At 36.3% G+C, this 25,113-nt stretch overlaps 3 protein-coding genes across 3 annotated transcripts; 1 reads left to right on the top strand and 2 right to left on the bottom strand.

The window, feature by feature from the left end:
• The first annotated feature begins 5,084 nt into the window (after window positions 1–5,084).
• LOC130746325 (uncharacterized) lies at window positions 5,085–5,567 on the top strand. Its single transcript, XM_057598920.1, has one exon. The coding sequence runs from the start codon at window positions 5,085–5,087 to the stop codon at window positions 5,565–5,567; it is 483 nt and encodes a 160-aa protein (XP_057454903.1).
• A 7,853-nt stretch (window positions 5,568–13,420) lies between these two features.
• On the bottom strand, window positions 13,421–16,008 carry LOC130710773 (LOB domain-containing protein 15-like). Its single transcript, XM_057560127.1, has 3 exons — window positions 15,639–16,008; window positions 15,143–15,392; window positions 13,421–14,784 (listed from the first exon to the last, which is right to left on the bottom strand). The coding sequence occupies exons 1-3, from the start codon at window positions 15,650–15,652 to the stop codon at window positions 14,404–14,406; spliced, it is 645 nt and encodes a 214-aa protein (XP_057416110.1). The 5' UTR covers window positions 15,653–16,008; the 3' UTR covers window positions 13,421–14,403.
• Window positions 16,009–21,931: 5,923 nt separating this feature from the next.
• LOC130710779 (uncharacterized) lies at window positions 21,932–23,799 on the bottom strand. The gene is made up of 4 exons (XM_057560136.1): window positions 23,446–23,799; window positions 23,072–23,125; window positions 22,409–22,465; window positions 21,932–22,307 (listed from the first exon to the last, which is right to left on the bottom strand). Exons 1-4 carry the CDS (start codon window positions 23,563–23,565, stop codon window positions 22,161–22,163), a joined length of 378 nt encoding a protein of 125 aa, XP_057416119.1. The 5' UTR covers window positions 23,566–23,799; the 3' UTR covers window positions 21,932–22,160.
• Between the last annotated feature and the right edge of the window lie 1,314 nt (window positions 23,800–25,113).

Here is a 25,113-nt window from a genome sequence, read left to right as displayed (position 1 = left end):
GCTTCACATCACGATGGAAGAAAGATTTGAAATGGTTTAGAATGGCTTCCTTTATCTGCCCTGGATCTTCAATAATCTCCTCTTGAACCAGTAATTTGTGAATTTGCTTCCTTGCTTGACGAACCTTGCAGGTGGAATGAAAAAATGCTGTATTCTTATCTCCCTCTTTGATCCACCGCACACGAGCTTTCTGTCTCCATTTACTTTCCTCCACTCTATATTCTTGCCATAGGTGCCCCAGAATTTCAGCCCTATTCTTTCTCAAATCATCAGTCGTTCCTTCTGTCCCCAATCTGTCCATTACCTCTTGCAGGTTAGATTCGAGAGAGCTCAATCTTTCACTGTTGTTATGCCCTGAATAGCCTCTCCACCCTTTAATTGCAGTTTTCAGCCCTTTCAGCTTTTGAAGGAGAACGTATCCTGACCACCCTGTTACTGTCTGAGAGCTCCACCAATTTTTCACTAGGGTATCAAACTCCTTGTCTAACAGCCAGCTATTGAAGAACATGAACGGTTTGGGCCCAAAATTTACTGCTCCCATTGTTAGTACCACAGGCCTGTTGTCAGATAATCCCCAATTCTCTGTTGCCTGACATAAGCCTTCAAATCTATTTATCGCTTCTTCACTGACAAGCCATCGATCAATACGACTCCAAACTCCTCCATTCCGAGAGCTATACCATGTAAATTTTGAGTCTTGCAGAGGTAAGTCAATCAGATTATTCCTTGTCACAAAATTGTTGAAGGTTGTATCAACATCACCACTGAAACTGCTTCGTTCTCCTATGTTAAGGATGTTGTTAAAGTCGCCCCCAATCATCCAACAACAGTTGAAATTCCTCAACTTCTCAGATAAAGTGGAGAAGAAAATCTCCTTTTCTGCATCAAGGTTGGGCCCATATACGTTTCCAAGCAGCAAGGTTTCATTGTTAAGTCTCATGATGAGCCCCAAAAATCTATCCTCTTTTATGACATGCTCTACTGTTAGATTATTTCCTTTCCAGAGAGTCATTAGACCTCCCGCTGAGCCAGTAGCAGGGATGAACTCAAATTCACAATTCAAGCTTTTTGAGAAGCACTGAATCTCCTTCAATCGACTAATATCAAGTTTAGTTTCCTGTAGTATAATTACCTCTGGATTGAGTTTGCGAATAGAATCCTTCACCGACCTCCTTTTCTCGGCTCCCCCAAGACCCCTCACGTTCCACGACATCCATCTTCTTCGATTCATCAGCTTAACCTCTAGTTAATGCAACCAATTCGTCGGAGATTCCTTTTATTGCTTGATCATCTGAGCCTTGAAATTCCAGCCCCAAAGATTTCCCCAGTAGCCATGCTTTTGTTGCTCTGGTAAAATAAGGTTCTCTATTTTGATCTGAGCTTTGGGCTTGAGGGTGGGGGTCAGAGGAGGGACCGCCGCTGATAAGCTCTCTTGACCTCGGTGAAGAGGGAATTCCTCCGGATTTAGGCTGCCTTGAGCTGGAGGAGGCAGAATAGTTTTTATGAATGGGGCCTCTATTTGCTGTGGTATTTTTTCTTGGACGCCCTCTCCCCCTTTTCTGAATGGTTATTTGTTCGGTTTGGGCCTCATGTGTTTCTGGCCCACAAAGAGGATTTTGTTGTCCTGGGCCCTCTACCTCTGTAGGATTTTCATTTAGTCTGCTAGGGTTCAAATCAAACTCTCTATATCCCTGTTCTTCAATCAGAAGTTGACCTTGGTTCCCTTCTAGTTGTGTTGCTCTGTTACTCGTGTAGCCCCTTTTCTGCTGAGTGACAGTTAGCACCAGCATTTACCTTCTGACCCAATCCCACATACTTTCCCATCTGTTCCTTTCCTCTGTTATTGAGCTTGGTATTCCTGTCCCCAAGGTTATCTTTTTGAGAAAGATATCAGTCTCACAGCTAATGAAAATAGGCTTTACTCTACTCTGCTCATCCCTGTTTTCTGGCATGCCCACTGTAATTTTGAAAATGTTACCTAGAGAAGGTATATTCATCTGCTCCCCAAAAGGAGACAGTTGGACGTACCTTGTTGTGGTTACAGGGCCCACCATTGTTTCTCCGACACTCTCCCCCATGTCTTCGACCCCTTCACCGTTTGGCTCCACCGGCATAGACTCCGCCGGAGATCCAACTACCCCTTCCTCGTCGTTCTCCAGAGATGATTCGCTGACCACCGTGTCCCCTGATAACGCTTCCACACTTGCCCTCGTGTTAGAAGCCCTTAGTGAAGATGAACCAGACTTTTCGCATTCCTCAAAATTCGGGTGGTCAAAATCAGTGCAAGGGTCTTCTTTTAGTGAAATAGTCTTCCAATGATCATTGATTTTCACTCTTATGGATGAGGTTTGGATGCCTGGTAAGGACGACGAGATTAAGACTCTCGCAACGTCATAACGTCTATGGAGTCTAGTATCATCATCCATAGCCACATATGTTCCAAATGCGCATACTATGGTGGAAAAGAAAGATTCGCTCCAAGCTCCGATTGGGACATTTCGAATTTGTACCCAGAGCATGTGTCTGAAAGGTACATCTAAAGGTGTGGCTGTCCGGAATCCCACGAATTTTTCTCCCAGAAGTCTTCCCTGCCCAGCCATGAAGGATAACAAGGCATCATTGCTCTCAAAGGCCAATGCTACTTCTGATGTCCCCCAAGCTTTGACCTCTACATTGGATACTCCCTGTGCCTCTATGTAGGAGTGTAACGCTTTTGCATTTGCTCTTCCCCTGGTGGACGCGATAATGATTTTTCCCATATTCGTCATGTCTTCATCCTTTAGTTTGTAGCAACATTCGTATACTAAGTTACCATGTATTTGAGCCCTCGCCGTTTTTCCTGATAGTTTTGCAACTTTAGGATTATGAAACGGTTCTCGATGGAAAAAGGGATATCTGGCTCTAGTCACAGACAATCTTGTTCCAAAAAGAAACCTTCCATTCAATTGGTTAATGGCCCTTGTCATTGCTGCCATCGTCGAGAATCTGACGAAACCAAACTTAAAATCTTTGTTCCTTTTTCTCTCTTTTTGGATAAACAATCCTTCTATTCTCCCAAATCTCTTCAGTTGTCCTTTCATCTGCTGGTAAGTCACCGTCTCTTTCAACCCATCTATGAACAGGGTTGGAACTTCAATCACCTTTTGGTCTTCTTCTCTCCTCTTTTCTCCGGGATTCTTCCATGCCTTGGATGTCTCCGCCGCCGTATTATGCCTCCATGGTTCTCGACCTCCATCGTACGCAGCCTTGTTTTTTCTCAGAGCCTTCAAATTCCCATTGCTCCCTAGAGAGAGGTTGGAGCTTCTCTCTCTAAAACCCATTTAAATTCGTGTTGTTTTTCATCTCTCCTGTTCTCAAACTTAGCCGCTCTCTTCTCTATTATTATTAATATATTAATATATTTGAATGAAAAAAAATATCTTGGCTTTAGGATTTTTTTATTAATAAATAATTTTGTTTAATTACTGTATATGGTAATAATTTATTTAATTATTATTTATAAATATGCTATCCTATTTGGTGTGTTAATTTTAATTGAAATTAATTAAATGAAGAATAAAATTTAACTTTTGATATAGAAATGGAAAACCATATAAAAGTTACAATTCATTTAAATTGAATATTTTTATGGAATAAATTTTTATTATTTATTGAAAATTAATTTATATCTTTACAATCGCATACAGTAATATTGCATAGATAGAAAAACGAAAAACTAAAGAAAACATTAACTATTTATTTTAGTAATTAAAAGTATTTAAATATGAATTCAAGTTTAGAAAATAAAATAAGAAAGAATTTAATTAAATAATGGACAATAATTTTAAAATTCATTTTGGATAACAACGGCAAGAAACGTGGTCTTCCTGGTTATTACTTATTAGTTATCACTAGACACTAGCTATATATACAATATACACCATGCTCCACCATTTACTTTTAAGTTTTTGAGCCTTTTTTCAGAGCATCAAGATTCTCTCATTCACGTCCGGAAGAGGAGGTTCCTTAATCATTCACAAAGCAGGTCAGATCAATCACCTTATTTGTAAAAATAAAAAATATTAATGAAATTTATCCTTTTATTTTAAATTCAAGAGTTGATTTTATCCTTTTCTCTTGTTACAAGAATAGATTTTATCTGTTTTCCGATACATAAAAAAAGAATAGATTTTATACACAAGATATTTTTTAAAAAATAATTTAAAAATAAATCAAAAGTTTTTTTTTGATTTATTTCAAAAAAATCAAAAGCTTATCTTAAAAGTTGATAAAACTATTGTTTTATTTTAAACATAAGCTTATTTGTGTTTGCCTACACTAATTAATTTTTTTTTTAATTTATGTATCATCTATTATTATACCTCTTTTTATAATTTATTTTTAAAATCAGGGGACATGTGGATTAGGTGGGGATGTTACAATTTATCTTTCCGATGTAAAAAAAATAGTTTATTTAATTTTTTTTATGTTTTTTTCTTCATATAATGGTTATTTTTAAAAGATGAGAAAAACTCTAAAACCGTGGGAAAAATCATATTTTAATTAAAAAAAGATGAAACACGCACTTTATATATTATCTCTCAAATAAATGAAATGTCGTTCAAATAGAAGATAAAATTTTGAGGGACAGAAAATAAATTATTAAATTGGAATTTGACATTTTAGAATTAGATAAAGATAAATAAATCTATGTCAAAAAAAAGATGAATAAATCAAAATATGAAAATAAAAAATATACGCGTACTTATTTTAGTTTGAATTTTCTTGACTATTCAGACTTTATGATCTTATTAGGATTATGGGAAAATTGTTTTAGTCAAAGTTTTTTTCGAAAATAAAAATATATTGATTAATGATTGCGTGAAATTAAGATCGGTTGTTGCATGTATTTTTTTAAGAGACGTTGCATGATTTTGCTTGTTTTTCGTATTTACAAATTATTATATATGTACAGGATATCTAAATCTATTACATAAATTAACTAATTAACCTTCTCTTAATCTTACTGTTCTATTTTCTATAACATACCGTTATTTTTTTCCATGCAGAGTTTATTTAATCTCAAACTCAACATCTTATCAACCATGGCTAGTTCAAGATCAATGAAGAAGGAAACGGACAAGAGACCAAACACTCTGAATAATGACAGACACTCTTCTGTAGTTGCTATAAAATCACTTCCAAGAGATTTGTTAGTAGAAGTGGTTGCAAGCGTAGCTTCTCATTCTTTCATTGATCTTCACAACCTGAAAATGTGTTCAAAAGATTTTCTTGATGCTACTGAGGATAAATATGTGTGGCAGCAAGTTTCTTTGGATGCTTTTCCTTTAATTCAATGGTCTTCAAATGACAAAACATCATCGTTCTTGGAGCAATGTAGAAAAAGTGAAAACATAGAGAGCTTGTATAGAGAAGGGCTACTTGAATATTCAAAGAGCTTGTATAGAGAAGGGCTACTTGAATATTCTAATTATTCTGGTGGAAATATTGATGGTCTTGAAATTTTGAAGATTGCTGCTCAAAAGGGCCACAAGGAAGCAAATTATGTGTGCGTGAAGGAGGCCTAACTCAACCCGAAAGCTAGCTCAAGAGTTAAGGTTTGCACAACCATATATAAGCAATTGCTTGGCCACATCTCTAGCCAATGTGGGACTCTAACACACCTTCTCACGCCCAGTGTAGAACATCTGGAGCGTGGAATGAAACGGGTGGCCCAAATATGGGAGGTCTCCACAACAAATGGATCTAGGATAGGGGCCCATGCCCATGGTCAAACAACCATTGGCTCTGATACCATGAAGGAGGCCTAACTCAACCCAAAAGAGCAAGGATCGAACTCTAGACCTCTTGGCCATAGAGGCTCTGATACCATGTCAAACAACCACTTATCCCAAAAGCTTAAGCTGTTGGGTAATGGTTACTTTTATGGTTTTATATTATACTATAATAGTGCGGCATAATTTTGTTATGCTCCAAAGATGATGAGTTGAGAAAACAAGGTCTCGAGCATATGCGTTTTTTGAGGAAGTCTAAGTGTGTTGTAAGATGCAGGAAGAAAGTGAAACAATTGTTAAGTTCTACGTGGAAGAAAAATGCAATGCTTATGCGCACTGAAAGCTCTCTATGCAACTCTAAGAGTACATGCAGAGGGTGGAGAGTGAAGAAAGATAGATGGGTATTAATAGATGATGACGACGATGATATTAGCTCATGTGAGGGTTGCAGATGAGATCATGAGTTAGAGCTCTTTTACAAGTTGTTCAATGTTCAGTAGTTTGTGTGGACTTTCTTCTTAGTTGGGCAATATTTGAACTATATCAAGAAGTGACTTTTTATTCTGTAACGGATGATAAGGTTTTTTTATACATGATATTCATGGACACATTTGTGATTTTCTTTATACTCATTAACTTTTTTTTTTTATACCGGAAAGCTAACAACAAGAGAAACAACTAACATTACTAACAACTAAAGGGTGAAGGGTAAAGGGTGAAGGGTCCAGGGTTCGAACCTTGAGGATGACTAATTTATTAACATTACTAACAACTAAAATTTGCCAATAAAAAAAAAACAAGAGAAAAAAACAACTATAAATTGGCCAAACGATCCATCAGAATAAGAATCTCTAAGTCCCATGGTGGAACCTCCATTAGACACCAAACAACTGTTGGGGAAGATGCACCTCTTCTAGCTAGCCAATCCGCTGGTTCATTACATTCTCTACCAACAATGCTCAACATCACCGTCCAACGTCGATCCAAGAGCTCTCAAATCTCATCCATAATGGGGAGAAAAATTATGTTATCATCATCCTCCAAAGCTTGAAGAAGCTCACTGCAATCCAATTGCATTTTACCTCCCTATAACCTCTTTCTCACACAACCCCCAGTCAAAGTTTCCGTGCTGTGGCCTCTATTATCCAAGCGTTTCCTCCAACCTGAAATCCATGAGTTTCCTCCCTACAAACTCTTTTCTCTCTATTTCCACATATATTATTATTAGAATATATTTACTTTTGATAGTTAGAACGGTTGAAAGTATGCAGACATGTATGAGTTTGTTCTATCATGTTAGGACGTATTGGAACTTTATGTCGTAACATTATGAGTATGATTGTTGTACTCACTGACTCATTTGGACTTTTGGAAAAGTTCTCTGGGTTAGAGATGAAGCTAAACTTGTTTGTATCAACTTTTAACTCCTCTTCTCCGAACGCAACTTCCTCATTGATCTAGAGTATGCTTCCCCTCCATAACCTGTCATGTCTCCCCCTCCACATCAGACTCCCAAGAGGGGTTTCTAGTTCCACCATATTTCTAATTGGATCGATTCTGAAGTATTGTCAACTAGGCCCTATTTTAAGGCAGAGGGTTAATCATTGCTCTATTTTTGCTTGACTTTGACAGAGGAAGGATTTAGGGACGATGAGTTCGTCGTAGAAATTTTGGGTCCTCACGATCGCATATGTGACTAGCGAATTGGTCATGAACATTTTATGTATGTCTACGATTACATGTTCACCACACTAGGTGTTCATCTCCCTTTTACAACATTCAAACCTTAAATGCCGAATCATCTTAGAGTCTCACCTTCACAACTCCACAAGGGTTCGATGTTTTCAAATATTATTATGGGCTCTAGGTTTTGAGCCATTTCACCGATTGGTCTTTCACTTGTTTGGTGTCTATCATCCAACGAGGAATGCCTAGGCGAATCTTGAGGCGATTTCAGAGTTCTGTTGATTGCTACCCTTTGTATATTCATACAAGCGAAAAAGTTTCTTGTTTAAGAGAAAGTTATGCCGAGTAGTAATGGCCTTGAAAGTCGCCCTTTTTTTTTGGAAGACCCGAAGCACGATGCCCCTGAGTAGAAGCTTATCTGGCTAGGACCCATTAGGATTTCTCCCTGAGAATTGGTAAGGGAAGACCAACTAATTTGAATGAGTTGACGTTGAAGGAGGTTTTGATGGCTAACGTTGCAAAGAGGGGATAACCCTTTGAGATTCACGCTCTAGTTGATGTATCTCCCACAAGCATTGAAGGCCTCAATGGCGCGAAGATCTTTATAATTTAATTGATATTTGTATACCCATTTTTAATCTTCACATTTTACTTTTCCAACTATGCCTTACACCATTCATGGAATATCGAGCTAAGAGATCTGGCGTGGCTATGAAGAAGCTCTGCCGCCCGAGGCAACACGAGAAGGGAACAACTTCTCATATTTCAGGATCTGAAAATGCTCATCCTCCCACTAGCATGGGAAGTGTCTCTAATGCTCAGATTATGGTTATGTAATCTGAGCCTAATACTGTTGGTAAAATCCGCAAGTGTACGGAATCCACCCGATTTTAAATATCGAACCACAGGGATTGTGAGTGACTAAATTCAGCTTAAGCCTTGAGTATGAAGGTTTGAATTATTGAATAAGAGATATGTTGAAATAGTAATAAGGAAAAGGAAAAATAAAAAGACAATTCAGAAAATAACATGCTTTGGGTTCTTGTTCAACTAGTCAATTCAAGTACATCATTCTAAGCACATGTTCTCATGGATCTCTCCTTGATGATATAGCCTAGTTACTCACTTATTGATTCCTCACATAAGCAATTCTCTCATACTAAAAGCTAAGCCCAATTCCTTGTGTACTTAGTCATTTATATGAGGTTTTAGATCATGCAAATTCAGGCCATCAAACCCCAACCCTTCCTCTATTCCTAGTAGCAAGCATAGAAGGGGTAATCCCAAATCGGTTTCCTAATCTATAACAAACTTCCGTTCTGATTATAGAAAAGCAAAAAGCAAGCATGCATACAAGCTTAGATTGATGTTCAGAAAATGGGATTCAAGGAAAGAAGAAGAATATGTGGGAAAGAACTTAAGATTATAACTTAAAGATGAAAAGTCTTACATGAAAACCAAAGCATAAGTAGAGAGAGGCCATGCTTGGCTAAGAACCTGAATTACAAGCTTGGAAACCCTCTCTCACTCTCCCAGATGACCCTCTACCTCTGAATTTTTACAAAGTATCAAAAGATTACAAAAGAAAATGACTAAAATCCTATTTATAGGCAAAATTCCCGAGTCTGGGCTGTTCTGGGCGCTCAGGCGCCAATTCAGAGCGCCTGAGCGCCAATTGCATGCCCAAAACATGCTTTATGGAGCTAATTGGCACCTAGGCGCCCATTCCCAGCGCCTAGGCGCTTAAGCTCGCCTGAAAAGGACTTTTTGGCTTCTGAAACTCCTCTTTTCAATCCTCTTTAACACTATGTTTGGTAGGGTAGAGAGAGATAGAGAAGAGAGAGTAGAGAAGAGAGAGATTGAGTAGAGAGAAATATGTGAGAAATAGAGTGGATTTAAGAGGTTGTTTGGTATGATAGAGATAGAGGAGAGAGAGATGAGAAATAATGAGGTGGAATAGAGAGAAAAGATTAACTTTAGATTAAAATAATATTTTTTTGAAAAAAAGTAATAAAGTGGGGGTTAAAAACCGCCACTAAGTTGGATAAAAGTAGAAAAAAAAAATAAAAAAATGCAGCCCACAGTTACTGTTCAATTTCTCTCCAAATTGGAGAGACTCCAAAAAGGGGTGGGCCCCACCTCTACAACCCCCTCCTCCCTCCCTCCTCTCTCCCACCAAACAAGGTTACTTCCCCCATCTCTCTCCTATCTCTCTCTCTTGCATCTCTCTCTCTTCTATCTCTCTCCTAACAAACAAAGCATAAGTTCTTCATCAATTCCATGCTTCTTGGCCTTCTTTCTTCTTCAGTTTCTGCTCTCCAAACCTAACCAACAAGTCAAGGAAGATTCTAGAAGCTCCAAGAGCTCATTAGCACAAGAGGTCCTTCATAAAACACAACAAAACCATGCAAGTCCTAAACTTTACTTAAAATGCAAGAAAACTACCTATAAAACTACTAAATTACCAAAAAAAAATAAAGACTAAAGAAAAGAATAAAAATGCATGAGAATGCATGAAACACTACATGAGACACAAGGAAAAGACTCAAAACCTACAAGGAAAAACCATAAAAACATCATATAAACCCGGGTCATCAAATACTGAGGCACAAATTGTGTGTCTAGAGGGAGTGTCTCCCTCAGATGGAAATGAAAAACCATCCTCATTAGGCCAGTTGAAGAAAAGAAGCCTTTATGAAGATGTTGTTGTTACTGTGGATGACTTTAGCCTTGAGGATGAAGTTGAGAATCTGAAGGACTACAAGGATCCATGACTGGCTTGGTATCTCAAGCGTCCCATCAATGAGAGGGGCTTAAAGAAACCTTGTACTCATCATTGGGATAAGTTGTGTAAGCCAATGAGGAACGGGGGTTGGGATTGAAGGACTATACTTGTAGTTTCAGGTTCTTACTTCTAAACATAACCATGATCACCCAAAAGCTTATACTTGGTGGGGTGATTTGCACAACGTTTGTTTTGGTGAGGGAGAAGACAACATGATCTGATGGTTAAAACGAGGTGCTATTATAGAATGATGATTGTCTAAGACTAGGAAGATTTCGTGGAAATTCCACAGGTTATATAATTTGTCCACACAGAAATGTTGCCCTATTCAGGAAATGGTTCCTTGCTAAACGAAAAATTGGAATTGGAACTTCAATGGAGGGCGAATCTGTTGGATATAGAAATCTGTTTGCTGAAGAGTTAAAACGGGTACTGAATGTATTCTCACCAAGGGTAGGCGGGGGTGATGAGTGGATTTGGATCCTTGAACAAGAGGGATCATATTTAGTAAATCTGCTTACTCTTTTTTTTCTTTCAGGAAAATAGCGTGGAGGTTAGGTACCATGTGTTCAAAAAACTGTGAGTGATCCATGCTCCCTCAAATTTTTTTCTTGGAATATTTTGTTGGACCGAGTCCGGTCTAGAGAAAATATGAGGAGAAGGAGAGCGATTCAAGATGTAGATGTGGTTTGTCCATTATGTGAGAAAGTGGAGGAGACTAGATTCCATGTCCTATTCTCATGTAGCGTCTCTTGGTATGTTTTGGCAGCATGTTACAAGTGGTTGATGATGCTCGCACACATGTCTTGCAACATGTTTTGTTTTGCAGGTCACGAAATCAGAGCAAGGGTGCTTGGCCTGTGTGGATAGCGAATCATCAAAGCGAACAAGGAAATTAATAATCGTTTTCAATTACCTCCATATCCTATTTCGGTTGCCATGGCCTATGTAGACAAATCTGTAGAAATCTCAAGCCCACTCTCGGACCCAAGATCTTAAACAATCATTGGCCTCCTCCAAGGTTGGCAGATTCAATTTCGTTCCTCTTGGGAAATCTTAACAATAGAGAACAAGGGGTCGACCCCAACAGGTGCATCCTCCATCATCGTCATATCCTCTACAGCATTGGGAATTCCAGATCCAGATTCCCTTCCAGATTATCCCATTCACCCTCATTAGTTGGTAACTGGACTCGCCCATTTATTGCGAGGCAAGCTTCCTTATAGGAGTTTGCAGGTTTCCTATCAATCGCGCACAGGAAAAACCTCAAACCAAAACTAACATCGTGAGCAACATTCAAAGACCCATTATTAGCCCCATAAGAGACCAAAAGGTCACCCAATTCCATCATCTTAGTTCTACTACAAAAACGACATTGGGTAAGCGTTCAATTGGCAGTGGTTGGATTTAACCGCTGCCAAGTGTTATTTTGTAGTAGTGTAGGCCTATCCGTACTCATGGACAAAAGATCAGCCCACTGCATCAAGTGACACCGCTTCATCCGCTATGGAAGAAAGAAAAAACAAAGATAGAGGGCAAAGAGAGAAACTTTTCGAGCATGCTGATAATTTTTTCTACTTATGAAGCGCGACTAAATTAACAAAATTTATGGTGCATAGACCCTTATGTTTTCATTTCAGTTGATATTTATTTTTTATATAATTATGAAATGTCGCTGATGAAAACAATATTTGATGTTTCCACTATTTCTTTAAATTCTATCAAATAGAAAACTAAATGAAAGGGTGATTTTTTTTAGTAAAAGGATATCAACTGAAAAAGAAATAAAAACAAACATTTTGGATTTGATTAGGCCCCTCTAAAATCATGTCACGTCAGCTTCAGTTAAGTGATTCAGCACTCAATTGATGGAAGGTGACGATAGAGATTTAAATCTAGTATTATTTTCCTCATTATATTAATCAATATTCATTTTAAAAAAATTAAAATTTACTTGATATTATTATTTTAAAGGACTAATTTAATTTAAAAATGAATACCTACTTTTATAAAATGTTAAATAATTGAAGATTCTGATAAGATTAATTAAAAGGGTAGTAACTTTTATATGTAGAGAAAGATTGTTTCTCAATCAATTTTTCATCGTTGTTTTGAATACGCTTTAAAAATACTTCTATACATATATGTAACATAACCAAAAAAATTATTTGATGGTAGACAACCCTATGCACGTGGCAAATATTGGAAGGAGAGCTGAGTGAGATGCAAGTAAGCAAGCTCGTTGAATAGCTTAATTATCTTGCAGGAGTCTCCTCTCTCTCTCTCTCATGTATGCATTTATAAGATCGAGAACTAGGGAAAAATTGATACAGCTGCTTGCTTAACCTTACTTACTCCAGGATCAAACCCATATACAATGATAAACTTTCAATATACTCGTAACGTCGACATCAATCGTGACTTTGAATGGAGCAAAAATAAAATACCTTATATGGTTTGGAAATGGTAAAAGGAAGGTCACAAACTCGCTCAAATACAAGGAATAATGATGATGATCGGTTTACGTCAACACCATGAAGATGCCAAGAGTTTAAGCAATCATGACATGGGACCAATACATGTCACATTACATATATAATTAAGGGTTATTCTAAGTCATTTGAACAAGGTTCAAAAGCAATAACATGTACACGAGTATATGGTTTTGTGCATCATGCAGCTAGAAAAAGAAAGGTCTAAATTAAAATAGAATAAAGTGCAAGTCTTTTTCTTTCTTTATATTTTCTTGCTTATACGATTAAGATTTCCTCCTCTTCCCTAGCTGAAATCCTCACGCCAAGGAAACCCACTCTTGAGAAATTATTTAACTGTCAATGGAGTATGACCATTCACCAAATACGTCACAAATATCTAATTTCAACCTATTTGCAGCTACCCTTGTTTCTTTCTTTTTATGTTTTCAACTTCAATTATATCACATCTCACACTCACCTCCACTGATATTCTCTCAAGTTACACACATAATAAGGACCACAAAAATGTACGTAGTAAATTTCTAGAGAATTCATGAAGCATGCTGCAGCATGAACATATAAAGGACTTTGTATATATTTCAACCAATGTGTCAATGAGAAAATTTCTTTTCTTGATCAAAAGATGCTATATATTCAGTCAAAAAAAGAGTGACTAGTTTTTCTAATCAAATGTAAATTAAAATACTAAATTCCACACATTGGATCATTATTTTGGTACTCATTAATATTGGTTGCAGTGAATAAAAGTAGTTGTTTAAAAATTTAGGTTGAAATTTCAACTTTCTAGTGCCGCATCAAAGAATGTAGTTAATCTAATTAATTAGGCAGTGACATTGTTTTGATAGGACATGCGTGCATTTATCTTGAAACTGCCAAGTTCAACTACTAATATTTAAGGAAACTGATAATGAGTCTTATCATATTCTCCAAAATCATAAAACAGCAAATGAGTGTGTCTAGAAACTAAAGCTGTCTCACATAGTAAAATACTATTTTGCTGGTAAATAAAATAATTTGAGATTAATTTCCACATTCATACTTCCTCAGGTCTAATGTATGTACGTTCTTTTATGTGTGATTTTGGATAAAGTTAATTCATTATTCATATGTGTTTGGACAATGAAAACTAATTGAGTGCAACATAAACAGATTTTTTTATTTCAATTCATAAGAAGAGATCCGGTTACATTTTTGTCTTGAAATGCATGTAAACGGTTTGCATCACCGACAATGAATATCCCATCACAAATTTTGAACTTAAACTGCTTCAGATAGAGAAAGAACAAGAGTGTGTACAGTAAACTCAGATTTGATTGTAATTGATATAGTTTTACTGTATAATACAAATGATAGATAAGAAGAAATAAAATTGCTCAGTAATAAATATGGTTCTCAATTCCCATATAAATTAACCAAATTTCTCACAAGTTAAATTCTGAACACTCAACATGGAAAAGATGGCAAGCATACCTTTTGTCTCCCGCAGCTTCAGACAGCAAACTCAGATTCTTCAGTGGCACAGAATAACATGTTAACATAAATAGTCACGAACATCCAGAGATGTACGTCACTTGCTAAATTAATTCTAAATTGAAATAGAATTCATGCAATTGATGCATCTTTAGAGAGAAACAAATGGAATACTTGATTTCAGCCAGCAAATTTAACCAAAATAAGGAAGATTATCAGTAGAAATTCTGCTATAATTGGTGGGATCTCTCTGTTGTTGGATGTACATGGAAGAAGAGGAAGAATTTGGAGGAAGAGGAGGAGGTGGTGGCGGTGGTGGTGGAGGAGTAGCAATTGAAACAGACCCAGAAGATTGGAGCATTGGGACATGAGAGGAAGATATCATGCTAGCTTCCCTGAGTTTGTATTTAAGTATTTCACCTCTCACTACATTGACTTCAGCTTGCAAAGATTGAACTTGTTGTTGCAAAGCAGAAATTGCACCCATGCATCCATACACAGGGTCTCTTAGCCTCACATTGGCCTCATAAACTAGACTATTTGCAGCATCAGCTCTCTGACACTCTGGTACCTCCTAAAACAAACACATCATAGAAGAAATTATTGCTTAGGTTTTGTCTATTAGTGGAAAACACATAATACAATTAATCGAAAATGATTTGTAGACATCTGCATATTGCATTGCAGACTCACAACAAACATCCAGCAAGAGAAATGAAGAAAAGAAAAAGAAGTAATGAATGCAATGCTATCATAAGAGACAAATAGAGAGAAAAAAATGAGGTGTCTGTGCTCACTACGCTGATTTAGGTGTCTAAGTACCATTGATAATAGATTACCATTAGCTAGTGTTTAGGTGTCTAAGTATCATTGATAATTGATTACCATTAGCTAGTGTTTTTTTGTGTGTGTTTGTGTATGAATTTTTTTACCATGAGCATCTTTGAGACATTGCTGGCACCAAAAACTTTGTGGACAGAAGCAAACTTTTGGGGCTCATGAGGAGAGAAATATGGAGAAAAGGGGCACTCTTGAGCACATCTTCTTCTGAGAAGCTTACATGCTGCACAAGGGGTGATGGTGTTTAGGGTTCCAGGAGGTCCCAACATGTGTCTTCTTCCCATTTGAGAAGAAACATCTCCTTCCCTCTTCAGCTTCTTGCCTATCTCATCAAATCTCTCCCTACCAAAAAAAAGCATGAAAAAATATTAGTAATTAGCTACCATCATTTTTCAAGGGATAATTAACAAATGATCACTCCCAAATGGACTAAATTAAGACTTTGACATAGAGCATCAATCCACTATATTGTATGAAAAAATAAGAGTCAACATGAAGGAAGAAGTTTAAAACTTGGAAAGTTGTGTGTGCAAGAAAGTAGTGAGAGCATGAGGCTTAAGAGATGAAGACAAGATTTCTGTCTGTTACCTTTCTCTGGACATTCAGGCATGCCCTCTGAGTATGAAGCAGTAGCAATCACTTTGGGAGAGAATAGAGAGAGGTTCTAGAGAAGAGAGTCCAGAAGGAAAGAAGAAAGGAAAATACGGGTAGAAAGTAAGTGTGCTTATAAGGCAAGGCATACAAAGACAAAAAAAAGTCCAGCTATATATTTAATTTAAAAAGAACTTGAACCAAAGGGGTTATGTTATATAGAGAGAGAAATGTAAAGAAAAGAAGCGTGAGAGAAAGTGTGATATGGAGAAGAAGATACTTGTTTTTTGTTTGGTGTTGCTGTTTTGAATTTCTCTAGCTAGTTTTAAGTACTAGCTAGGATTTCAGGGGTTATAGACTACTATTAGGAAAGCCATAATCTCTGAGATAAAAAACAGTTCATGGAAGAAAAGTGAAAGAGGAGAATATATTGTTTATGTTTGTTCAAATGCCAGCTCAATGAGTGCTTGCACTCGTGTGGGTTCTTTAAATGTGTTTTGACTTTCTTAATCAGCTTCTGATTCAATTGCAGTCATGCATGTGGGTCTTGCTTCTTATTGAGGCAGCTTGAATCATTCTTTTATTGGTTTAAACCACATGTATCATTGTATTCTCCATCAAGATAATTCTGTTTGAGCCGGTAGGACCATTATTCTTTTATCTTGTATTTTTTATTAAAACTTTGGCCTATTCAAAAAAAAAAAAACTCTCTACCGAATATTTCACGCTAGTATTCACAGAAACTCAAATCACCTTTACTTAAGTTAGAACAACTTCAATCAGTTGATCTCGGCATTTACCAAATTGGCATTCTTCCTATAGCATATACTATCAATAATTTGAGCATGTTTGTGCTAATATCATCTTATTGATGGGGTAAGAACTTCATAATACAAGTGATTAGCGACTAAACAAACATAAACCCCAGTTGTACTTCAATTTAAAATGGCCAAATTCAAAATAATCACTTCTCTAGACTATAGTTGGTGTCTAGCTCGTTTTCAAGAAAAATCTGTAATATTATTATTTCCAATCACCGTATAGAAACCGCAAGCTGACCCTTCAAATTAACATGGCAAGATGCAACTCTGTCACTGACTCTGTTGAACAGTCCTCAACATCCTCACCTCTAGATATTGTTATTAATGACGATTTATAGTTATACCATTACATAAACATATATAATTTCCACTGAACTTTTGTTTATTTCAGCTAGAGTTGTAATTTGCGTGCTCAAAAGGTTTTAGATCCTTCCCTTCCTTGCTGTTCTACATTAATTGAGGAAGTGTTTGATAAAAAAAGAATGTGTTACCGACACCACACATTAATTCTTTCAAGTTTACATTTATGAAATTGCTTCCCAACTTTTAAGCCAGCTGAAAACAACTCCTCCTTAGTTAATATATACTATGTTACTGCCATAAGGAAAAAGATTGGACATCTTTCAAGATAAGTTGATAATCTTTAGAAGAAAATGACTTTTGTCATTTATGTGACTTGGGACATCTCACCCAAGCTCATATGATATGGGAAAATCATTTTCACATATAACAATCCAACACATGAGTTGCTTGATTTCAGTTTCACATTTTAATTCCTTGTAGATGAGGAGGACAGTTAACTGCTTAACTATATTTGTCCTGCTACATTTTCCCTTAAAGCACACCTTAGCTTAGTACAAAGAAACCAAAAGCTACCTTTCAATTGCATATTTATGATGAAAAAGTCTAGAACTATTCTAACTCAGTCCACCTAGAATTGTGATTAATATCATGTACTTTATCAATGAAAAGAATCTAAGTTAGATTATGCAGAGATTAGTGCAGATTTACAAAGTTGGCAATGATGACTAATCTCTACTATTTGTTGGCATGATGAGACCATATTAGGATTACTATTTACTAATGAGTCAATTATTTGTTTCTTTTCTTTTTCTTCTTTTGCTAGGATCTTGAAAAGTGTTTCTATCAAAGTGGGTGGTATTAAATTAAATTATGTACAAAGGGAATGCTTAGACTCTAAGGAAGTGGCACCATCCATTCTTGTTTGACCCTTATTTTAAGGCTTACAATTCGCTCTATTGTTCTCTCACTGCCAACCCAACTTAACAATACTTAAAAACTTAATCCTCCTTCTAAATGAGTGCACCAAAACCCAGAACACATCATCATATCAACACCATTTCTTCTGCATTCATTCAGCTTTTTTCTAATTCAATGCTACTTAAAATTAAATGAGCCCTGAAAACTCTTGGTGGATCATTTCCAATTCTTTAAGTACTATTTATATAAGCCAAGCCAACATATAGGAGTATATAGAACATTCGTTTTATAGTTCAAAAGTTTTTTGAGTACGAAGTCAATATTACATGTGAAAGTTTTGTCAAAGGAATTTTGGCCTTGACCTCAGACTGAACATTCTCATTTCTAGTGTCACTGTCGAGAGCTTGAGCTTTTCAAAAAAAATAAAAAACTGTCGAGAGCTTGAATCCGGGGGCATTGCACTATTGCCTTATCACCTCTGGATTTCCTTTGCAAAGGGGCATGGAGAGAAGACGATTCAGCCCATTAATTAAAATTACCTTACTAAATTAGAGAGCATAGTAGATTTTTTCTTCTTCTTGAGAGCGGGCCAATATAACATTGATATATATATATATATATATATTTGAAAACAATAACATTGATATATTATTCTAACAATAGTTTAAGATTTAAAATTATGTTATATGGACTCGTTATAGTTCCAACCAGTGATATCAGACTCGGACCGGTGATCGACTCGGTCGAGGCACTGGGTCAATGAGTCAATGGTTCAACCACTGGGTCACTGGTTGAACCGTTTGACTCGGTTGACAATAAAAAAAAATTCAAAATACCATAACAATAAAACATACAAGGTTCCATTATTTTCCAATGTTTTATGTATATGGGCCTGTGTATTTCAACTATATCCTTTGTAACCGTTTGGGCTTTGCCCTTTCAATAACCAACCTTTGACCAAAGTGCCTAGCAGTTGTTTTTTTTTTCCTTTTCAATAGTGCCTGCCAGTTGTTAAAAGGTAACGCATTGAAAAAAGTAAAGTAAACAACATATATTTCTGTAAAGTAGCTTTAGAAACAGATCTGGATCCGTATGTCTTCATCCATTTACAAACCTTGCTAAGTTTCAACCGATTGTTCATGTGTGCAGCAAGCTTGCCTCTCAAAACTGAAAGAAACCCAGAAAGCATAGTAGACAGATGATCAGTTTGCACACAAATCCCTCCTCCTTCCTCCCACACCCCTCTCCCCTCAACTATTTTGCCAACGGAGCCAAGCCATCATATCATAAAAATTAGCAATGAACCTGAACGTGATTGAAACAGGAGCTAAGCTTAAAATAGGAAGGAGAAGCAGCTCACCAGGAAGAAGAAGCGGTGAACCGTGAACCGTGAGCAAGGCGTGGTGGAGCGGCGGCGGGCCACGGCTACAGGCGGTGGAGCGGCGGCGGCGGCGAAGGCTTGGAAGTTGGAAGCCGCGATGAGGAAGAATGGGTGAAGGAAGTGGTGAACCACTAAAGTCTGAACCGTGAACGTGAGTTTGAAACCCTACTCCTGAAGGGCTGAAACGACAGTGTTTTGTTCTGTTTTACAATTTGTGTTTTCTGGTTTTTTTTTTAAATAGCGAATCGGTTCAACCGTAAGGACCGAGTCACTGGTTTTTTGACTGAACCGGCCGGTTTTTTCCGGTTCACAGCGAGTGGATTGCATGGCCGATCCGATGCTCGGCTCGAACCGGCTTAGGGTCCGGTTCCCGGCTCAACCGGTCGAACCGGCCGGTTCGAGCCGAGTTTTATAACACTGGTTCCAACCATTTTTTTTTTCCAACATGGGTAAAAGTTAAAACACCTTTACTTTGTATTTTTCGGCATCGGTGCGTGAATCACTAGTGGTTTCAGAACACTCATTTTGATAGTAATTTTAGACTGCTACGAAGTAAAAAGATGTTTGTAATCATTATTATTTCGAAGATCGGAAACAAGTATGTTGTACTTGCAAAAATGGTGAATTTTATTGTGCCTGTGGGAAAATGTGGGTCCACGCCTTCATTTGGTATATCAAATAGGAAAGAGACATGTGACAATTATTATACCAGATTTTTTTATTTTCCATCAATTTCTGTTTTTTTTTTAAATTTGAAATAAATTATGATATTAATTTTGAGAAGGGTTTTTTAGCAATTGTTAGAAAGTTTCCTCTGGTTAATATGAATTTTTACCATGAATGAGATTTAGTTTGAAGATTGAAACAGACATTGCTGGTTCATCTTCTATTGTTCTTGGTTCATCTTCAACACACTAGTAAACCCTAATCATCTCACACTTCTTCATCTTTCAGAGAGGAGGAACCCAAACATCACCTATTCGTCTTCCATTTTCGTTCTCTTTCCCTGATTAAGAGAAGATCCATAAATCGCACAACACAAGACATGAAGATGAACGAAAATAGATAAATTGCATTCAAAAATCAAAACCGTATGAACATAAACCCAGTAATTTCTGAACACAGTTCCGGAGATTCATTCAAAATTCAAAACTTTTATGAAGATCATGAAGCAATAACGAAAGGCCATGAAAAAAGAGAAGAGATTAATTGATGTTTGTGAAGAAAACAAAACAATCAAACCCTAAAACAATCAATAATGAATATTAGCAAGGAAGATAAACAAACAAAAAGCTTGAATCTTTTTTTAGCTTGAAGAAAAAAAATCAATCTTTCTCACCTAAGAGAGCCACCAAGGGAATTAATGAAAAGCTTGAATCTTTTTTAAGCTGAGCCAAACTTGTATATATATAAAGCACAAGATGGGCCAAGAGTAACAAATAGTACAGACTCAAGGCTAGAGAAACGAACCAGAGAAAAAAGGGAGAAAGGGAAGAAAAAGGGGGGGGGGGGGGAATAGAGAACACGATACTCTCCCTCATCAACAGCCTCATGGCATCTGTTTCGCGCCTTTCATGGTCGTGGCCGACGTCTGGGGCGAATACATCTGAAAGTGATTCCGGGTTTCAGAGATTCGGACTCAAAGGTTCTTCTCTGCAACTTGATTCTCCTCCTTCCCATGAGAAGAACAATTGTAAAATCACTTGAATGGGAGGGAGGTTAAAAAATTACTTTTACGGTAGTAACTGATTTAGTTAGGGATCTGTTAGTAATTATAAAAACTTTTTTTCTAAAACAATATTATTTAAAAATTAATTTAGAATAAATGAAAAAGACACCCCATTTAATACATGTTTTGTTGCTACTGGTCCAACTAGGCAAAGGCACCATACCTGTATCTGGGAGGAGGCACCAAGCAGGCACCTGCAAAAATAGATATAATATAAGTGACTATTTATGGGTCAAGGTTGCAAAATGAGCTCAATCAATCTAAATTGGAACTAAGAGCATCTCCAATGCAAGGTTCTTAGTTCTTATTTTTGAGTTAAGAACTAAAAACTAAGAATTTTACCATTGAAGGTGCTGACATGAAGCTCTTAGTTCTTAAAAATAAGAACTCAGTTCTTATATAATGAGTTTTACTTTTTGAGTTCTTAGCTTAAAATATTAATTATTTCTCTCTCATTCAAATTACTTTAGTACTTTATGAATTTTGTTTTCTTACTTTATCAAAATAAAAAGTAGACATTATGTGATTGGTGAGACCAAATGAATAGTGGTAAGAACTAAGAACTCATGGTTGGAGCAAAATTACTTGAGAGTTGCTTAAACAAATGTGGTAATACGAGCTCACATAAATAGTGTTACGAACTATAAGAAATAAGAACTAGCATTGAAGATGCTCTAAGTGTGACGATTATGGAAAAACTATTCCACTTCAACAATAATGACTCGTACAGTATTATGAGTCCAATTATTACTGTTAGCCTATGAAAAAAGGACAGGTAAGTTATTTTTTCTCTCCCACTATCTCCATCCATTAGCATCGATGTTTTTTTTTGAACGACATTAGCATCGATGTTACTCACTTACTCAGACTCTCTTCTCTCTGCAACGTTAAATACATTTTTAATTATAATAAAATGCATGGAGTAACTTTACTGATAAAGAATAATTTCATGATAGTCAATAATTTTTTTTAACAAATGACGTTTAATAGATATCTCATTTGGCTTAGCATTAATTATTTGAAGGTACAAATGAAAAATTTCTTTTGTTACCATAACTATGTAATTAATTAATATTGATTTAATATAATTTAAGATGTTGAAGGTAAACACATAAACAAAGTATGACATATAACTTGAGATTGAAGTGATGAAATTCCAATTTAATATATAAGACTAGAATACATCATAATCATTCACAGATACATATATATAGTAAAGCATGACTTGAATGTCTACCATTTTTAAGTAATTCATGAATAAAGATAATTGTTCACTATTTTATGATGTGAACTAAATTAACTTCCCACTACACTAGACAAATCCTTCTTTTTCCCTGCGACATGTAGCTAGCTAGTTAGTTCTTTGTTTAATTTTTTTCTTCCTCGTCTTTCTGAATTTTCATAGCAGCATCTGCGAGCAACATAATTCCATTAGTAATGCTTGAAGATTCCATAACAGCCTTCTTTTTCTTCTTCCCCTTTGCACCACCAGCACCAACTATAGTTTTCACTTCCTAAAACCATTTAAACAATAAAATATCCAACATCAATCATTTAAGAATTGAAGATTCTAAAAAATTGCCTTTTACATTGAACTATTTATCAAAAGACTTACAGAGGATGTGTTCTCAGGAATTTTTGTCTCATTAGCAAAATCACAAGCTGCTGAAGCCTATAGATTATTATACACATCATGAATAAACGCAAAAATAAAATAAAATTAATGTAATTAATATAAAAAAAATCATAAATATGAAACTTATGTCCCAAATTGTGTCTCATTCTGTCTATCCTGCTAATGAAGTTTCTGCACATCACTAACAATGATGTAATTAATGTAAGTTAATTGTACTGCCTCGGGACATATTAAAATTTTATGGGTGAAACAAGATAATGAGATACAAAGATTTTTTTTTTGAAAACAGAAATGTATAGATATAAGGATGGGGAAATTGACCAAGATGTACACCCTCCTCATAAGGGATCAAAAAACATCAAGACCAGGAATCAACACCGACACTCAAGGGAAAACTGCCTAAAGCCTATACACAACGCCGAAGAACAACCAAAATCCCACATGAGATATCCTGAAAGCTCACTTAAACCCTGAATCCCACTAAGACCTCAACTCCAGGTAAAACCCAAAACCCCCAGCAAACAAAACTAAGGATCCCTGCGTGCATATATTTTAGATACAAAGATTAAAAAAATTCAGCATCGACCATGATCGTTTAAATTGAGAATTCTAAAACTAAAGTTATATAATCAAGACACTTACAAAGGATTTGTTCTCCAGACTTTGCTCATTAGCAAAAACACGAGCAGCTGCAGCCTACAGATTTTATACACATCATGAATAAAACCAAAAAAATAATAATTTAGTTAATATTAAAAAGAAATCATAGATATGAAACTAGGAATAAATTTTTTTCCCCAAATTGTGTCTAGTTTTTATGTCCTGCTAATGAAATTTTGACATATCACTAATAATATAATTAAGGGTCCTTGGCCCCGTTTTATCATTAAAAGTTGTAGTAATGTAAGTTTGTAACCTCCTTATGATAATGTTAAAATTTTATCATTGGAACAAGATAATGAGATATATACAAAGATTTTCATCCATTAAACTGCACCCACAATTCATGACCTCACCTTGAATGCTTCCACCTGAACTTGAGTAATTATTTTGATCTCCATGGATCCTGGCCTTGTAAACTTGGTCTCCATATATTCTGGCCTTGTAAACTTTGCAGGCCTCCTGCTATATGCCATTGAAATTCTTACAGAAAATGTTTGTATAGCTACTAATCTTTGGTGTTGTGTGAGAACTTGTATCAATGGTAGTGCTATATAAATAAAGCTCAGGAATTTTGTTCAAGGATAAGGGTGAGGAAAACCATGCAGATTTTGCTAGCTTGATTTCACTTTAGAAGAAAACAAGTTCATGCATGTCTGGCATTCCAGCTAACTTTGTCTCAGCTTCATATTGAAGCTGTCACCGGCCTCAATTCAGATTCATGTGCAAACCATGCATTATAGCAAGTTGTTTTATGAGGTCACTGTTGGGCCCACATGTTGTCCCTATCATGCATACCATGATTTTCTCTTTTGATCCCCTTTTCATTCTCAATTTGAGCCATTAAACAACACTATCAAGAGATCAGAAACCACGTTTTTACCCAAAAAGCTTAAGGCATTGTAAAAGAGTCCCATCTCTGGTACCATGTCCATTTTAAAACAATAAGAGACTCTTGAAAACTCAATATGGTAAAAGAGTCACATCTCTTGTATCGTCACACTTGAAAACTCAACACTCATTGTTCGAGTTTGTGAGATTCATCATATATATAAAATCAGCGGTTGAGATCGTGAATAGAGAGTTGTTGGAAACAATTTTTGGCAGGATAGAAGGAAGATCAACTTAATTTTAGTTTGCAATTAGTGAAGTACACTGAATCTGGAATGTATTATTATAATCCCCTTGGAAACCATGTAAACAAACTACTCCACTACCATTGCTTCTGAAGACAAGTGTACCCAGCTTTTATGGATCTTGGATACATTTAACTCTTGTCAATTTTAACTTTCGGTTACATCCTCACGCAGAGTGGTCAGGGTTGCTCACGTAATACTCACATATATGTTTAATCACTTCAGTATTTTAAGGAAAACATAGACCTTTTTCTGGTTCACGAGTTTGTCTTTGTAGTCAAATTGCGTGTTTAACACTATCTTTCGTTATGTTAGAGAAAAAATTCACTATTGATAAAAAGGTGGTGCAATTACATGCTGTAATAATTAAAAGCCAAAGATCTTGCTAGTTTGATTTCACTTTAGAAGAAAAAAAGTCCATGCATGTCTGGCATTTCAGCTAACTTTGTCTCAGCTTCAAATTGAAGCTGTCACCGGCCTCAATTCAGATTCATGTGCAAACCATGCATTATAGCAAGTTGTTTTATGAGGTCACTGTTGGGCCCACATGTTGTCCCTGTCATGCATACCATGATTTGCTCGTTTGATCCCCTTTTCTTCCTCAATTTGAGCCGTTAAACAACACTATCAAGAGAGCAGAAACCACGTTTTTACCCAAAAAGCTTAAGGCATTGTAAAAGAGTCCCATCTCTGGTATCATGTCAATTTTTAAACAATGTGAGACTCTTGAAAACTCTATATGGTAAAAGAGTCACATATCTTGTATCGTCCCACTTGAAAACTCAACACTCATCGTTCGAAATTGCGAGATCCATCATATATATAAAATCAACGGTTGAGATCGCGAATAGAGAGTTGTTGGAAACAATTTTTGGCAGGATAGAAGGA

Source organism: Lotus japonicus, chromosome 1, assembly GCF_012489685.1.
Source record: "Lotus japonicus ecotype B-129 chromosome 1, LjGifu_v1.2".
Lineage (NCBI taxonomy): Eukaryota > Viridiplantae > Streptophyta > Magnoliopsida > Fabales > Fabaceae > Lotus > Lotus japonicus.
The sequence above is the reverse complement of the archived record's forward strand: the minus strand, read 5'-3'. Positions and strand labels throughout refer to the sequence as shown.